This window comes from Ranitomeya imitator, chromosome 8, assembly GCF_032444005.1.
Source record: "Ranitomeya imitator isolate aRanImi1 chromosome 8, aRanImi1.pri, whole genome shotgun sequence".
Taxonomy (NCBI): Eukaryota; Metazoa; Chordata; class Amphibia; order Anura; family Dendrobatidae; genus Ranitomeya; species Ranitomeya imitator.
The window spans coordinates 13888004-13905826 of record NC_091289.1 but is presented as its reverse complement, the minus strand read 5'-3'; the positions used below and the strand labels follow the sequence as shown (position 1 = coordinate 13905826).

At 48.6% G+C, this 17823-nt stretch overlaps 1 protein-coding gene across 1 annotated transcript in view; it reads right to left on the bottom strand.

Moving 5' to 3' along the window:
- The window catches only part of PRKAR2A (protein kinase cAMP-dependent type II regulatory subunit alpha), a 38983-nt gene extending 21626 nt beyond the window's left edge, over positions 1-17357 (bottom strand). The window contains exon 1 of the mRNA XM_069736330.1: positions 16880-17357. Within this exon, the coding sequence (XP_069592431.1) occupies positions 16880-17138 (259 nt within the window). The 5' untranslated portion in view covers positions 17139-17357. The remainder of the gene's footprint in view (positions 1-16879) is intronic.
- Between the last annotated feature and the right edge of the window lie 466 nt (positions 17358-17823).

Sequence of the window (17823 nt, the reverse complement as noted above, 5' to 3'; positions counted from 1 at the left end):
ACACTGCAGCTTCGCTGGAGCGATCAATGTTTTACAGGTCAGAATTAACGCTCCGTGTTTTTTGTTCCTCAGAGAACAACATGTTTGACACAGCCACAAGAAGGAAGAAAGTGAAGCTATAATTGCACCATTTACAGCTAATGAGTCATTCACATGATGGGAAGAGAGGAGATGAGTGAAGTTTTCAGAATTTATTCCACCTGGGAAATATGTACTTGCGCAAAGCAGAATCCTCAGAACAGGATGAGCAGCCGCAAACCAGGCAGATTTGTTGCATTTCGGACACTGAGCATCTATAGATCACATTACCATCACCTATACAGGATAATCTTCACCCTCAGAGTGACTACTGAGAATAACTGCACCAAGCACAAACCCATTGAGATGTAGGAAACAGACCCGGTGGCATGCCAAATTGCTGCGGATTTGCAAAAATAAAGCACATATTGGTGTGGTTTGTACAACTATGGAAAATCTGTGGTCCGTCAGTCCCATGTGGTCATAGCCTTAAAATAAATGCATACGGTGCATATTTGCATTGGGAAAAATCAGCAACACATTACATTAGTAGCCATGTAGCTTGATTGATGGCTCAAGGTAAGCGACAAGTCAGGTACCAGGCTAGGAGACCATCAATCACGCTAAAGAAGCTGGTGCTGGGCACAGACAAGTTCAGGGGGCAAAGGCTGTGGATTAAAACACTAATTTCTTGAGGATGCAGCAACAGATGGAAGATATAAAAGTTGTCAATTGCTGCACATTTCAAAGTCATGCATGCAGCTGGAGGGAGGGCTGTGGAGGCAGTAAGCAGCTACGTTCACATTTGCGGTGCGTTGGGCGCAACTGCGGCGACGCATGCGCCCCTATATTTAACACGGGGGGCGCATGGACATGCGTTTTGTGACGCATGCGTTTTTTTAGCGCAAGCGTCAGGGCGCAGAGGACGTGCTTGTTGCATTTTTTTTGCGCTATAAAAATGAATGCATGCATGCGTCACAAAACGCGTTTTGCATGCGTTTCTGCGTGCGTTGTGTCGCCAATGAAGCACACAACAACGCAAATGTGAACGTAGCCCAAGCCAAACCTCAGACTTGTCAATTTCCCTGACTTCTGACTCCACAGCACTGGTCACTACTTAACATGTGCATAAGGTGCAGCACAGATTCATCTCCACTAAAACCTTAGATCAGGAACAGAACAGGCATTTATAGGACATATAATTTTCCAAAATTTGTATGAAAAAAAAAACAATACAGCACATCCTAAACTGAATTACTGTGCCCAATTTATTATATATTTTAGGAGTCTGTCCATTTTATACCGACTTCACCAAAAAGGACACCGACTACACAGCCCTGGTTGGAGGAGGGGAGGGGATTAAACTTACTCTTTAAAAATCTAATTTACACATTGTAGACATTTCCAGTGTGAATACACAAATTTTACAACAAAATCTATATACAGGTATTATATATCTTAAGTGCTGATCTTACATCAGGGGTGAAGAAGCACAGGTAGTATCCAGGGTTTAGCTATGACCTGATCCTTAGGATTCATCATCATTATTGAATCAGGAGATGCAACATCTGGCTGTCCACCAATCACCTGTTTGCAGCTCCCGCGGAGGATGGGCATAACACCACAGCTCCATACACCGTATAGTGGCCGTTTTAAGGTACATCAGCTCGGATCCTATTAACAGCCTGACCTAAGGAAAGCCATCAATATGCAAGTAGTGAGCGACCCCTTGAAATATGACATCACCTCGTGCCTCAGAGGCACAATGTGAACAGAGCCCCAGAAAGCATCAGTTTTGCAGATGTCTATAGGAAGGAACGTGTGTGATGGCAGAGTCTTACAATCCCCTTTAATGCCGCTCGTCTGTTACGTTATTCCTATGTGACTTATGTGCAGAGCCTATGCAGATAGATACAGTTCGCCCAGACGCAGCACCCGTCCTTTCCATTTTAAAGGTCAATATTTGCCTTTATAGATTCCCACTTCCGTCTTGGGCCGAACAAATACCTGGTTGTCATGGGGAGGCAAAAATGCAGCTGGGATAGCACATCCTCATTTGCGCACTGTGGCTCTTGTAACTAAGGCCTACAGCCAGGTACTCCCAACCGGAAGAGACATATGCCAACAGCTCCTTGTAGTATACATTTTACCACTGGACAACAGCCAAAAAGCCAGGATTTATGTTTTGTTGTTTTTTTTTTTTTTTTTGCTTTTCGATGATGTTAGTCTAAAGGGGATTATATTGCAGAAGTCTATAGAGCATCAATTTACCTGCAACGTCCAACTGGTTTCTAAACTACACCTTCTAGCATGCACTGGCGGCCAGTAGCTGCTTTACTTGAATTTTATCACAAATAGATGGCATATGAGCTCCTGGGTCTTTCCTGTAGTTCCCTGAGAAGAGGCTTCATGGCAGCGGCTTATCTCTGTGCTTGCTCAACAAGCCCAATCACTGGGTAGAGGAAAACAGCAGTTCAGATTTATTGCCGATGTCTTTACGCAGTTATCTAGGGAAGTGTATGTAAATCACTGCTACATCATTATGGCGGCTGGTGTGTAGATAATACCCTCAGAGACATGCCAGCAACCCTCATCTGCTCATGTAAAGTGTAAAATACAGACAGCTCCAGGTGCATGACAACGTGACAGCAATCCACAGACTGACCTGCAGCCACCCACACATCGCGCTGCTCAACCACTAAGATATCTAATAAATATATGGGAACGCTTGCAGATCAGCCATTGTTCTCCCTAGCTGATACACCCACACACCTGACCACACTACCTGATCAATGGTGGCAAAAATGCAAATCTGACATTTGCCAAAGAAAAGCAGGATGTGGCCGCACGATGACTGTTGCTATGCAGCGCTGTGGTCCTGGGTTCAGGTGCCACCAAGGACAACATCTGCAAGGAGTTTGCATGTTCTCCCCATGTTTGCACGGTGTTTCCTTAAAGGGAACCTGTCACCCCGAAAATCGGCGGTCCCGCTGCTGGTCAGGTCGGATGGGCGTCTCCGGTCCGCTGCGGCGCCTCCTATCTTCTTTCCATGACGTCCTCTTCTGATCTTCAGCCACGGCTCCGGCGCAGGTGTACTTTGCTCTGCCCTGTTGAGGGCAGACAAAGTACTGCAGTGCGCAGGCGCCAGGCCTCTGACCTTTCCGGCGCCTGCGCACTGCAGTACTATCCTCTGCCCTCAAGAGGGCAGAGCAAAGTACGCCTGCGCCAGAGCCGTGGCTGAAGATCAGAAGAGGACGTCATGGAAAGAATATGGGAGGCGCCGCAGTGGACCGGAGACGCCCATCCGACCTGACCAGCAGCGGGACCGCCCCTGGGTGAGTATAATATAACGTCTTTTTCTCCTTTTTCAGGTAACATCGGGGGCTTATCTACAGCATTACAGAATGCTGCAGATAAGCCCCTGATGCCGGTGGGATTACCTCACCCGCGATTTTCGAGGTGACAGGTTCCCTTTAATGTTCTCTCCCACACTCCAAAGACTGATAGGTAATCTAGATTGTGATCGCCAATAGGGACAGTGATTATGTCTGTACACTACAGAGCTGCAGAATACAATGGCACTATACAAGCCACATAAAAAAAAAAAAAAAAATCTGCAATGGCCCAGTGTGTAGATCTGAAAGCTGTACACAGAAAAGGGTTGGACATTTTTAAAAAGGCATGCCCCCCCGAGGAAGCAACATTGCGAAACGCGTGTTGGGGGTCTGCTTTTCCATGTCCTGCATCCAGGTTGGTTCATTATGGGCATCTCTTCCCCTTTATTATGTTTGACATAACTCACTGCATGTCATTTATGGATTTGTGTTCCAGTATAACCTTATTAGTATCGGCCTTATTCTACAATACGTGTTCGTTGGACTTCGTTATTTTCTCTGCATCATTACTCTGACCCGGATGTTCACCTGTATTACAGTTATTTTATACTCGGTTTCTGTATGAATTTCTGAATAGAAACTTCCAACAGTCACCACTAGATGATTTTGTAATCTACCATATGATTGTCTAAGGGTCACTTCTGTCTGTCCTTTCTGTCGCGGATATTCATTGGTTGCGGCCTCTGTCTCTCATGGAAATCCAAGTCGCTGATTGGTCGTGGTTGTCAACCAGCGACGGGCACAGTCCGGAAGAAAATGGCCGCTCCTTACTCCCCGCAGTCAGTGCCTGACGTCCGCATACTCCCCTCCAATCACCGCTCACACAGGGTTAATGCCGGCGGTAACGGACCGCGTTATGCCGCGAGTAACGCACTCCGTAACCGCTGCTATTAACCCTGTGTGTCCCCAACTTTTTACTATTGATGCTGCCTGTGCGGCATCAATAGTAAAAAAAAAATGTAATGTTAAAAATAATAAAAAAAACAAAAAAACCCTGCTATTCTCACCCTCCGTAGTCCGCCGAGCCGCTCGCGCCGGCCGCCATCTTCCGTTCCTGGCGATGCATTGCGAAATTACCCAGAAGACTTAGCGGTCTCGCGAGACCGCTAAGTCTTCTGGGTAATTTCGCAATGCATCCTGGGAATGGAAGATGGCGGCAGCCGTGCGTGTATCGCCGGAGCTTCGGTGGATCCTAGGGGGTGAGTATATAACTATTTTTTATTTTATTTTATAACAGGGATATGGTGCCCACGTTGCTGTATACTACGTGGGCTGTGTTAGATGCCGCGTGGCTGCTATATACTAGATAGACAGTGTTATATACTGCATGGGCTGTGCTATATATTACGTGGCCACTGTTATATACTGCATGGGCAGTGTTATATACTATGTGGCTGCTATATACTGTGTGGGCAGTGTTATATACTATGTGGCTGCTATATACTACGTGGGCTGTGCTATATATTACGTGGCCAGTGTGATATACTGTGTGGTCTGTGTTATATACTACGTCACCTGTGTTATATACTGCGTGGCTGGCTGCTATATACTGCATGGGCTGTGTTATAGAGTACGTGGCTGTTATAGACTGCGTGGCCACTGTTAAATATTGCGTGGCCTGTATTAACGCATCGGGTATTCTACAATATGTATGTATATAGCAGCCACATAGTATATAGCACAGGCCACGTAGTATTTGTCTGCTATATATACTACATGGCTCCAATATACTATGTGGCTGCTATATACATACATAAATACATATTCTAGAATACCCGATGCGTTAGAATCGGGCCACCATCTAGTATACTCTATACTCTACTATCTGCATTGGGATTATACATGCATGTGTGTATTATTTCTTTTTGAGTACAACCGTACGAATTGTTTTGCGGATGTAGCACCTTGATGTCACTACACCCTGATTTTCTCTGTATTTAATTGCTTTTATGATAACATTGTCTTGTCAGAATTTTTTCAATAAAATTTCTATATGTTTTCAAGAATTGCTCTAAGGCCCACTTTTCTTTTGGTTTAATTTTTAAAAAGGCGTTATACCACTTTCAGGAAAGAGAAGCCCAAGCGATATTATACACCTAAAATAACAAATTAAGCATGTACTAACCCTCCCTGGGGCAGCATCGGCTCCCCGCGTCTCGGCTGCAGCAGTGATGCATCCTGTCAACATGATATCGCCACCGCAGACAGAACATAGACCCGAACAGTGGCAGGGAGCCAGCACTGGCCCCAGGGAGGGTTAATACATGCTCTGTTATTATTATAGGTGTATAAGAGCGTTCGAGTCCACTTTTCTTAGATTGGAAAACCCCTTTATTATAAGACCATTTGCAAGGTTGCATTATAACTAACTTTGGATTTAATGTGGAATTACACAAAATGCTCAGGTTCCAGCGCTATAAGACACAGCCCATAAAATCCAGGACTGTGGAGTTGAAGTCGGTATAAAATGAACCGACTCCAAAAACATAATAAATTGGGTTCAGTAGTTCAGTGCAGGATGTGCTGTAAAGGTTTTCATAATTTGGGAAAGTTATAAAATGTCCGTTTCCTGATCTAAGGTTCTCGGCTTTTAGTGGAGATGAATCTGTGCTGCACTTTATGTACATGCTCAGTAGTGACCAGTGCTGTGGAGTTGTAGTAAGTAGTCAGTGAAATTGAGGAGTCAGTCGGTGGCTTGGCTTACTGACTCCACAGACCTGATACAAACTAGGCGAATATGGCCTTGGACGGCTAAACAACAATATTTTGTATCCAACCCTGCCCGAACTGTCCACAGCCGACAATCCTTACTAATGTAAGTCTGCACTAAGCCCCAGCATATACAAGGCTTCAGTGTAACAGTGAGAAGACGCTGGGTGAAAACACGTCCCTACCACTACAAATATGTAACATGCTAACGACAGGACATATTTGTGTCCCACAAGGACTGGAGCCCAGATCATCTGGTGCACACAACACAGGATTTCCTGCCGTCACTCTTACTGTCTATTACTTCTGAGTGTCGGCCTAAAGGAGGAGTATACACCCAAAAATGATGCACGCCAGAGGGCACGTTGGCTCTGCGGCATTATAGTCTATGGCTACTTCTGAATAAGCATCTGAATCCCGGGATCGGACGCATGCTCTGACAGAACCCACGAATGTGGACGTAAGCAAAATGTGGAAGCACCATTACACACTCCCCCTATGGCTGAGAGGGATTTTACATCTGGCGAAGCTGCTATAATCCCAAATCTTGTTCCTTAAGGCCCCTTCACATTAAGCGACGCTGCAGCGATACCGACAACGATTCGGATCGCTGCAGCGTCGCTGTTTGGTCGCTGGAGAGCTGTCACACAGACAGCTCTCCCGCGACCAACGATGCCGGTAAACAGGGTAAACATCGGGTAACTAAGCGCAGGGCCGCGCTTAGAAACCCGATGTTTACCCTGGATACCATGCTAAAAGTAAAAAAAAAAACAAACGCTACATACTTACCTACCGCTGTCTGTCCTCCAGCGCTGCGCTCTGCATCTCTGCTCTCCTCCTGTACTGGCTGTGAGCCGGAAAGCAGAGCGGTGACGTCACCGCTCTGCTTTCCGGCTCACAGACAGTACAGGAGGAGTGCAGAGCACAGCGCTGGAGGACAGACGGCTGTAGGTAAGTATGTAGCGTTTGGTTTTTTTTTACTTTTAGGATGGTATCCAGGGTAAACATCGGGTTACTAAGCGCGGCCCTGTGCTTAGTAACCCGATGTTTACCCTGGTTACCAGTGAAGACATTGCTGGATCGGCGTCACACACACCGATCCAGCGATGTCAGCGGGAGATCCAGCGACGAAATAAAGTTCTGGACTTTCCTCAGCGACCAACGATCTCCCAGCAGGGGCCTGATCGTTGGTCGCTGTCACACAGAACGATTTCATTAACGATATCGTTGCTACGTCACAAATAGCAACGATATCGTTAACAATATCGTTATGTGTGAAGGTACCTTTACTTCTGAGCCTTTGCTGCACTACATCCAGCCACCAAGCAGGCAACCAAATGCTCCATGAAGTCCCTGTTATCCACAAATGAGCATGACACGACCCAATAGATATCTACCAGAAAGTTTATCTGACGCTAATGATTATTTTTTGTAGTTATAAAGTCATTCATGCCACATAACATGTTTGCATCCCATGAAAGGAAGCCTGGAACAGGCCACGGCAGGGAGCGATCCGAAGCTATAACTCATGGCATTATCACCCAAGACGATGACCTCCAGAAGGATCCCATGCACAAAACACCAGTCTAAAATCCTTAGTGTGTGACCATCTTTAAGTCTATTTACTATTGAAACCAATAAACTCTTTATGCCTGGCACTAGTCAAACCATCTCCTACCATTCATATAAATCGGTTCTCCGACACCTCTCACTTCTATATTGGTAGGCACTGTAGCTGCACGCCTGGTGGCAGGCACATGCTAACGCAAGTACATCAGCACCTTCTAACAGAGACGAGGCATGGGACACCCCTTTAGAGCTAAAAAAGAACAGACTCCAATTTGGAGCCTTTAGAAACAGAGCAATAACATTATCATAGCCAGTACCATAAACAATGACGCTGCTTTTTATACAAGGAAATTAACACTAGGTCTCAAGTTACGGCACTAGCTCTGGTTTCTCAGATGTATGAATGTCGATGCTCCTTTCCTGCACAAGCTCAGCTAGATACCGCTAGACCTGAGCTCCTGACGTCACCACACCGTAGGAATGCAATAGGAGATTATTATTATTATTATTATTATTATAGCGCTATTTATTTCATGGCGCTTTACATGGGAGGAGGAGTATACATAATAAAAACAGGTACAATAATCTTGAACAATACAAGTCACAACTGGTACAGGAGGAGAGAGGACCCTGCCCGCGAGGGCTCACAATCTACAAGGGATGGGTGAGGATATAGTAGGTGAGGATAAAGCTGATCATGCAGTGGTTTGGTCGATCGGTGATTACTGCAGGTTGTAGGCTTGTCGGAAGAGGTGGGTCTTCAGGTTCTTTTTGAAGGTTTCGATGATAGGCGAGAGTCTGATGTGTTGTGGTAGAGGGTTCCAGAGTAGGGGGGATGCGCAAGAGAAATCTTGTATAGGATTGTGGGAAGAGGAGATAAGAGGGGAGTAGAGAAGGAGATCTCGTGAGGATCGGAGGTTGCGTGCATGAAAGTACCGGGAGACGAGGTCACAGATGTATGGAGGAGACAGGTTGTGGATGGCTTTGTACGTCATGGTTAGGGTTTTGTACTGGAGTCTCTGGGCAATGGGGAGCCAGTGAAGGGATTGACAGAGAGGAGAAGCCGGGGAATAGCGGGGGGACAGGTGGATTAGTCAGGCAGCAGAGTTTAGAATAGATTGGAGGGGTGCGAGAGTGTTCGAGGGGAGGCCACAGAGCAGGAGGTTACAGTAGTCGAGGCGGGAGATGATGAGGGCATGGACTAGGGTTTTTGCAGATTCGTGGTTTAGGAATGTACGGATCCATGAAATATTTTTGCGTTGAAGGCGGCAGGAAGTGGAAAGGGCTTGGATATGCGGTTTGAAGGAGAGATCAGTGTCGTGGATTACCCCAAGCTTGTGGGACTGGGGAGAGTGGGCAGCCATTTACTGTAAGGGAAAGGTTCGTTGGGGGAGGGGGGGGGGGGGAGATGGGAGAAAGATGATGAATTCTGTTTTGTCCATGTTAAGTTTTAGAAGTCTAGCGGAGAAGGATGACATAGCAGATAGACATTTAGGGATTCTGGTTAGTAGGGAGGTGATATCTGGTCCAGAGATGTAGATCTGTGTATCACCAGCATAGGGGTGATACTGAAAACCGTGAGGTTTTATGAGCTGTCCCAGGCCAAAAGTGTAAATGGAGAAGAGCAGGGGCCCTAGAACTGAACCTTGCAGGACTCCGACAAATAGGGGGCGAGGTGAGGAGGTGGTGTGTGAGTGGGAGACGCTGAATGTCCGGTCTGTTAGGTATGATGAGATCCAGGATAGGGCCAAGTCTGTGATGCCAAGGGATGAGAGGGTCTGTAGTAATAGGGAATGGTCCACTGTGTCAAAGGCAGAGGACAGGTCCAGGAGGAGGACGACAGAAGTGTCGCTTGCTCTTGGCGGTTAATAGGTCATGGGTGACCTTAGTTAGGGCAGTTTCAGTGGAGTCGTGTGACCGGAAGCCAGATTGTAAGCGGTCAAAGAGGGAGCAGGAAAATAGATGGGAGGACAGTTCAAGATAGACGTGTTGTTCCAGTAGTTTCGAGGCATAAGGGAGAAGTGATATAGGGCGATAGCTAGTTACAGAGGATGGGTCAAGAGAGGGCTTTTTGAGGATAGGTGTGATTGAGGCATGTTTAAAGCTTGAGGGGAAAACACCAGTTGTTAGTGATCGGTTGAAGAGATGGGTTAGGGTTGGGATGAAGACTGTGGTGAGGTTTGGGATGAAGTTGGAAGGGATCGGGTCAAGTGCACAGGTGGTGAGATGCGATCTTGAGAGTAGAGTGGAGAGTCGATCTTCTGTAATGGTGGAGAAGTTGGTTTTGGAGGTGGAGGGCTGGGTAGTTGGGAGGAAGGGCTCTGGGGGTTGTCGACTAAAACTGTCTCTGATGTTATCAATCTTCTGCTTGAAAAATGAGGCAAAGTCTTCAGCTGAGATAAGTGAGGAGGGAGGAGGTGCTGGGGGACGGAGGAGAGAATTGAAGGTGTTGAATAACTGTTTAGGGTTGTGAGAGAGGGAGGATATGAGAGATAAGAAGTAGGTTTGTTTAGCTGTGGCGAGTGTGGTCTTGAAAGTAGTGAGGGACTGTTTGAGCGCGATAAAGTGCTCGTTGGAGTGGGATCTTTTCCATCTCCGCTCAGCAGCCCTGGAAGCTCGCCTCAGTTCTTTGGTCAGGCTGGTGTGCCAGGGCTGTCTGTTGATTCTGCGAGCTTTGGTATGTGTTAGGGGGGCAGCAGATTCCAAAGCTGCAGTTATTGTGGTGTTATATAGAGCGGTAGCGTCATCCGCATTGTAGGAGATGCATTATTTCACTGGTCACTAAGGCTACGTTCACATTTGCGTTCTGCCGGGCTGCGTCGGGCGCAGCCGCCGCGACGCATGCGCCCCTATATTTAACATGGGGGCGCAAGGAGATGCGTTTGCATGCGTTTTGCGATGCATGCGGTTTTTTTGCCGCAAGCGTTAGGGCGCAGCAAGATGCATTTTTTTTGCATCAAAAATTCGGCAAAAAGGACGCATGCGTCACAAAACGATGCGTTTTAGTGCGTTTGTTTGCGGTGTCGCCGACGCAACATCGCACAACGCAAATGTGAACGTAGCCTTACAGGGCAGCTAAACAGGAAAGAAAAAAAAAAAACATTTCTTTGAAGAAGTTCCATTATGTGAACAAGCACGTAATGCCCAGGACACAGATCTACTCCACTCCTTCGCAGCTCTACTTGTCATGTCCTGTATGTAATGCAAAATACAGGGGGCCCCATTAATTCAAGGAGAGCTGTTTGTCTAGGGGTGCACAAAGAAAATGGAAAAAAAATTCCTGCAGATTGTGTTATATGTAGAGAATTTGCTGCAGACTTGTGAATTAAAACCATATACTGGAAGGTGAGAACTTGCAGCACAGTCAATAATGATTTCTGTGTGAAAGTAAGTAAAATGTGTGAAACTGGTCTAATGTTCACTTTTGGATGTCCATCAGGGGGTAAATTTGGACTACCCTGGATCGATCATATGCTTTATATCGCAGTTCAGAGACAAATCTGTGGGTATAATTCATCCACTTGAATTTGCTTATATCAGGCTAGCCCTCGCCACCTGAGATTCCAATCTGCAGGGAGAACACTAATATTTTTTTTTGCTTTGTACACGGGTGAATGTGAAAAGGACAGGATATTTAACCACAGTCAGTCCGTCCCCTCCTTTACAGCTTTGTAAACTTGATCCCAGCTGATTCTGCATCTCCAGTGTTAACACAACGTACAGAACAGACCTAAATATTTATAAGAACATCCTGTCCTTCCTCTATAGGCCCCACATGGAATAAGACAGCAGAGGTCCTAGCACATGGCAGCTCCCTTCTGACCTGAAAGAGCTTGTGCTAACAGAACGCCAGCGCTCTTTGTATGGTCAGTCAATGTGTACACTGTATGCCAACCTTTATCTAGAAAATGTCACATATCCAATTAAGACAGTCTCGCTCATGATGGTGAGCAGGGCACGCTGGGGTATCATGCCAGCTACATTCCTGGAATTAGAGCCATATGTCAGGCACGTAGAGCAGCCAGGCCCAACAGCGGGTAAACACCCTGATTAGTATTAGCAATGGTCCATAATATGTGTTTGCACTTGGCCTACAGTATACGTCAGGAGCTTTTCGTATGTTGCATAGGCCCCATTCACCAGCTGGAGGCCAAAACTGTTCTTTGTGGACTCTATAAAGCCTGTTATGGAGCAGTCAGACTGGGTTACAGCAAAGGAGCATATACGCGTGGCATGTTTCTTTACAGTGGGTATTCCTCGCCATACATCCTGACAGCAGCAACTGCTGAGCCCAAACCCAAGTATGCACCCGACAACCACAAGGGTAATGTGCACCCAGCCTCACTGACTAAGGATGGACATGGGGTGAACGGGATAATGCATAAATGGTTAAGGCTGCAGACGCACATTCCACTCCATCTGCGGGAATTATGAGCATGGACACAAGCAAATAATATAATTACAGATTACCATATGCCACTATGCTGCCAAGCCCTTTAATTATTAACATGCCAACAGGCTGGGAGACTGCGGTTACATATCACAAAGAGGTGATGAGCAGAGGACATGAGGCCCACAACAAAGAACAGTGTCACCCTTCTGGATAACAATATATTACTGACCACATATTATCCGATCTGGTAATGGTACACAGCGCTGACCAGGAAATATGATGCCAATGACAGCAGGAGAAAAAAAAAAAAAAGAGCTTGACAAGTCAGGGCTTGGCTAATCCAGAGATGAAGGGTGACCAATTAGTATTTTAACTTATAAGAGATAAATAGCAGGAAACTTATTCAGAAGAGAGAGCTACACATATTCCGATAAGACACGGTCCTATGTAATGTGTATGAGCACAGACAATGTGTCCAAATCCTAAAGCCCTGGAAAATTACTGGCTAAAGCTGAGGGAAGCCATGGCCGGCCCTATATTTCCTGTATGGGTAATGTAGCATCATACTGCATCCACGACCGTGCCAAGCAACATTACATTGGGCTGGTAGCGGGCTTCCTTCACCTCACTAATAAGATTAGCAATATAATCTGTCTAATCCCCTGTGGAGATGTTCAGTTGCAATCTCACCCCAACTGATACCTAACCCAGCATCCATCAGTACCAAAGAGCTACTATATGGTCACAATACAAGACCCTAACGAGAGAACAGACACTGTATCAAAGCCCCTCCGGCTAAACTGCACACCGGCCACTCCACAGATGAAAAGACTATGGCCACCAAACATCTCAGGGAAGAATAAAGCTTTACTCCACACCTACAGATGCTAGGTGGACAGAGCCATTAGGAGATTTGTACTTAAATCAAATAGTGGTTACTTATCCAAGTTGGGTGTTTTTTTTAGGACAGTGAAACAGGAATAAATCCACACATTTTTATGTACCAGCACTTCAATTACCGGAGATCGGCATGTTATAAAAGGAGCCCCTGCAAATCCCAGGACATCCAGTGCTAGGACAATGCAGAACATTATTATGCTGTGGCCTGCAACAGCACAGGATCGCCAGATCCCAGGCAATAGTAGTGGATCCACGATCTGTACAGCACATGATATAGGCATCCACAGGTTTCACATCCTGTATCAGCCTTACTGTAGAGACGTCACATTACAGGTGGGGGGCAATTTTATGTATTATTATTATAGCGCCATTTATTCCATGGCGCTTTACATGTGAGGAGGGGTATACCAATCCGCCCTTCCAAACTAACAATCACAGGCAGAGTAGTGACTGGTGTCATACAGATCAGTGCTGCCACATTATATAAACCATAAGGCTGCACCAGCCATTCAATTGCAGTAAGACTCCATCCATGTAGCCTGGCATCAGTCTTCAATGCAACCACCTGTAGCATCCACACGATGCCAGCTATGGCCGTGTGCCTATGCGCCAAGACAATGACAGTCTCTCACCGTACAGGAGGGTTGTTCCCATTACTAGGAAGAGATCCCTCTACAGATGAAGGGATCACAGCGCTGCACATTAGCACCATCCATTCACTTCAATGGGCCTAAGCATCAGTTCCCTGCAGCCGCAGAGCCTTCATTCTAAGGATGGTGGAGTTCCAAGAGGTCCGACCTCCAGTGACCATAAAGTGATGACCCCCTTCAGGAGTCATTGTGACAGTTCTACATATACATAGCTAATTTTAAAGGGAGACTCAACTTACAAAGATATAAACTCTCCCCCCTCCTGTACGATAAACAATGGATGATTTCATTTTGTTACAAAGTTCCCAGATACTATACAACCCCAAAAATCATATGGCACCGGCCGATCTCCAGCCACATTAAAGAACCATCTGTCCGATCCTTACATCCTCTGACGCCATCAGTCTGGGACCCCCATAATTGCTAGAGAGCCAGCAGACACGGCCACCATCAGTCTGGGACCCCCATACATGCTAGAGAGCCAGCAGACACGGACACCATCAGTCTGGGACCCCCATACATGCTAGAAAGCCAACAGACACGGACGCCATCAGTCTGTGACCCCCATACATGCTAGAAAGCCAACAGACACGGACGCCACCAGTCTGGGACCCCCATACATGCTAGAAAGCCAACAGACACGGACGCCATCAGTCTGTGACCCCCATACATGCTAGAGAGCCAGCAGACACGGACACCATCAGTCTGGGACCCCCATACATGCTAGAAAGCCAACAGACACGGACGCCATCAGTCTGTGACCCCCATACATGCTAGAAAGCCAGCAGACACGGACGCCATCAGACTGGTACCCCCATACATGCTAGAGAGCCAGCAGACACGGACGCCATCAGACTGGTACCCCCATACATGCTAGAGAGCCAGCAGACACGGACGCCATCAGACTGGTACCCCCATACATGCTAGAGAGCCAGCAGACACGGACGCCATCAGACTGGTACCCCCATACATGCTAGAAAGCCAACAGACACGGACGCCACCAGTCTGTGACCCCCATACATGCTAGAGAGCCAGCAGACACGGACGCCATCAGACTGGTACCCCCATACATGCTGGAGAGCCAGCAGACACGGACGCCATCAGTCTGTGACCCCCATACATGCTAGAAAGCCAGCAGACACGGACGCCATCAGACTGGTACCCCCATACATGCTAGAGAGCCAGCAGACACGGACGCCATCAGACTGGGACCCCCATACATGCTAGAGAGCCAGCAGACACGGACGCCATCAGACTGGTACCCCCATACATGCTAGAGAGCCAGCAGACACGGACGCCATCAGACTGGTACCCCCATACATGCTAGAGAGCCAGCAGACACGGACGCCATCAGACTGGTACCCCCATACATGCTAGAAAGCCAACAGACACGGACGCCACCAGTCTGTGACCCCCATACATGCTAGAGAGCCAGCAGACACGGACGCCATCAGTCTGTGACCCCCATACATGCTAGAAAGCCAGCAGACACGGACGCCATCAGACTGGTACCCCCATACATGCTAGAGAGCCAGCAGACACGGACGCCATCAGACTGGGACCCCCATACATGCTAGAGAGCCAGCAGACACGGACGCCATCAGACTGGTACCCCCATACATGCTAGAGAGCCAACAGACACGGACGCCATCAGACTGGTACCCCCATACATGCTAGAGAGCCAGCAGACACGGACGCCATCAGACTGGGACCCCCATACATGCTGGAGAGCCAGCAGACACGGACGCCATCAGACTGGTACCCCCATACATGCTAGAGAGCCAGCAGACACGGACGCCATCAGACTGGTACCCCCATACATGCTAGAGAGCCAGCAGACACGGACGCCATCAGTCTGGGACCCCCATACATGCTGGAGAGCCAGCAGACACGGACGCCATCAGACTGGTACCCCCATACATGCTAGAGAGCCAGCAGACACGGACGCCATCAGTCTGGGACCCCCATACATGCTAGAGAGCCAGCAGACACGGACGCCATCAGTCTGGGACTCCCATACATGCTAGAGAGGCAGCAGACACGGACGCCATCAGTCTGGTACCCCCATAAATGCTAGAGAGCCAGCAGACACGGACGCCATCAGTCTGGGACCCTCATACATGCTAGAGAGGCAGTAGACACGGAAGCCATCAGACTGGTACCCCCATACATGCTAGAAAGCCAGCAGGCACGGACGCCATCAGACTGGTACCCCCATAAATGCTAGAGAGCCAGCAGGCACGGACGCCATCAGTCTGGGACCCCATACATGCTGGAGAGCCAGCGGACACGGACGCCATCAGTGTGTGACCCCAATACATGCTGGAGAGCCAGCGGACACGGACGCCATCAGTGTGGGACCCCCATACATGCTGGAGAGAAAGGGGACACGGAAGCCATCAGTGTGGGACCCCCATACATGCTGGAGAGAAAGGGGACACGGACGCCATTAGACTGGTACCCCCATACATGCTAGAGAGCCAGCGGACACAGACGCCATCAGACTGGTACCCCCATACATGCTAGAGAAGCAGCAGACACGGACGCCATCAGTCTGGGACCCCCATACATGCTGGAGAGCCAGCAGACACGGACGCCATCAGTGTGGGACCCCCATACATGCTAGAGAGGCAGCAGACACGGACGCCATCAGTGTGGGACCCCCATACATGCTGGAGAGCCAGCAGACACGGACGCCATCAGTGTGGGACCCCCATACATGCTAGAGAGGCAGCAGACACGGACGCCATCAGTGTGGGACCCCCATACATGCTGGAGAGCCAGCGGACACGGACGCCATCAGTGTGGGACCCCCATACATGCTGGAGAGCCAGCAGACACAGGCAATACAGGACATTTATCATCGGTAATGGTTCTAGGTCCTTTCTTGTGACCCCTAGTGTTCAGTCCCCCTGCAGCGCCCTCCACAGGAGACAGCGCTCACTGCACCAAACAAGGAAGGCTCCTGTCAGGTTTAAAGGGATCCTGTGAACAGTGGAAAAATACCATTATAAATGCTTTTAACTGCAGAAAGCCATCCCCTTTAAGAGTGATATCTGATTACTTGAGGTGCATGGGGCCCGAGGACATAAGATTGGGAGGTGAGGGGACAGATTTAAAGGAGAAATAGACGCAAACGCCTAGAAATTAGGGCTGCACGTCCCCTTTAAGAGACCAGTGAAGATGAGTGACAGCGGTGAGGTGCCGCAGCAGCCGCGGTCGGGCATAGGTGCTCGGGCTCTTACGTTCGAAGTCGGAGTCGTCGTCTTCCTCGTCGTCGTCGTCCCCGTTGGACTCGGTCTGCATCGGCTCTCCGTCAAAGTTGACCCCGCGGCCGTGAGGCCGTTGCTCGGCGGCCCCGGCGCCATCCTGCAGCCGCTTCTCCTGGAGCCGCGTGAAGTAGCACACGGCGAAATCGACCAGATCGTGAGGCCGTTGTCGCAGAACCTCCACCGTGTAACCCTGCAGCAACTCCGTCAGGCCGGGCGGGATCTCGATGCTCATCGTCCCCCGGGGGGCTGCTCCGTCACCGGCTCCGTACAGACGCGCACCGCACCCTCCCTTCTTCCAGCGGAGAACCCCCCTCCCTCCCGGCCCCCGTCACACACGCGCACACAGCGACCGCTGTGGGGGCTGAGGCGGCAGCGGCTCCGGTATTCACCTCACACACAGCCGCGGCGCACTAATCCTGCTAAACCCAGGAGGTGGAGCGGCTCCGGGTGTGCGCGCAGCAAGAGGGCGGGAAAAAGAGGGCTGGCCTATTGGAGGAGAGGGAGGGACGTAGCACTGACGTCATGAGCATTTCTTCCGCAGGGACTCATTTTTTTTTTATTGGGCATGGCACGTCTGGATGGATTTGCATGAAAAGTTACCGCCCTCTCCACTTGAGCCAATCATAATGGGCCACTGGCGAATAACCACGCCTTTTTGACGTCATCATTACTAGCGTTTAGCCTTGAGGGATGTGTTGTCAGTGCGGGCTGTGATGCGGACGGAGGAGGTTCTAGGTAGTGGCGGGGCGTGAGGGGAGCGAGCACTATGTGGTGGTGGAGTTACTTTCACACATCAGGCACAATCTGGCGAATTTTGAAAAAAAACTGTTTGTTTTTTTCCCACCGGATCCATTTTTTTCTCATTGACTTGTATTAGCATCGGGTGTCCGCCTCACACATCCAGTGAAAAACGAGTT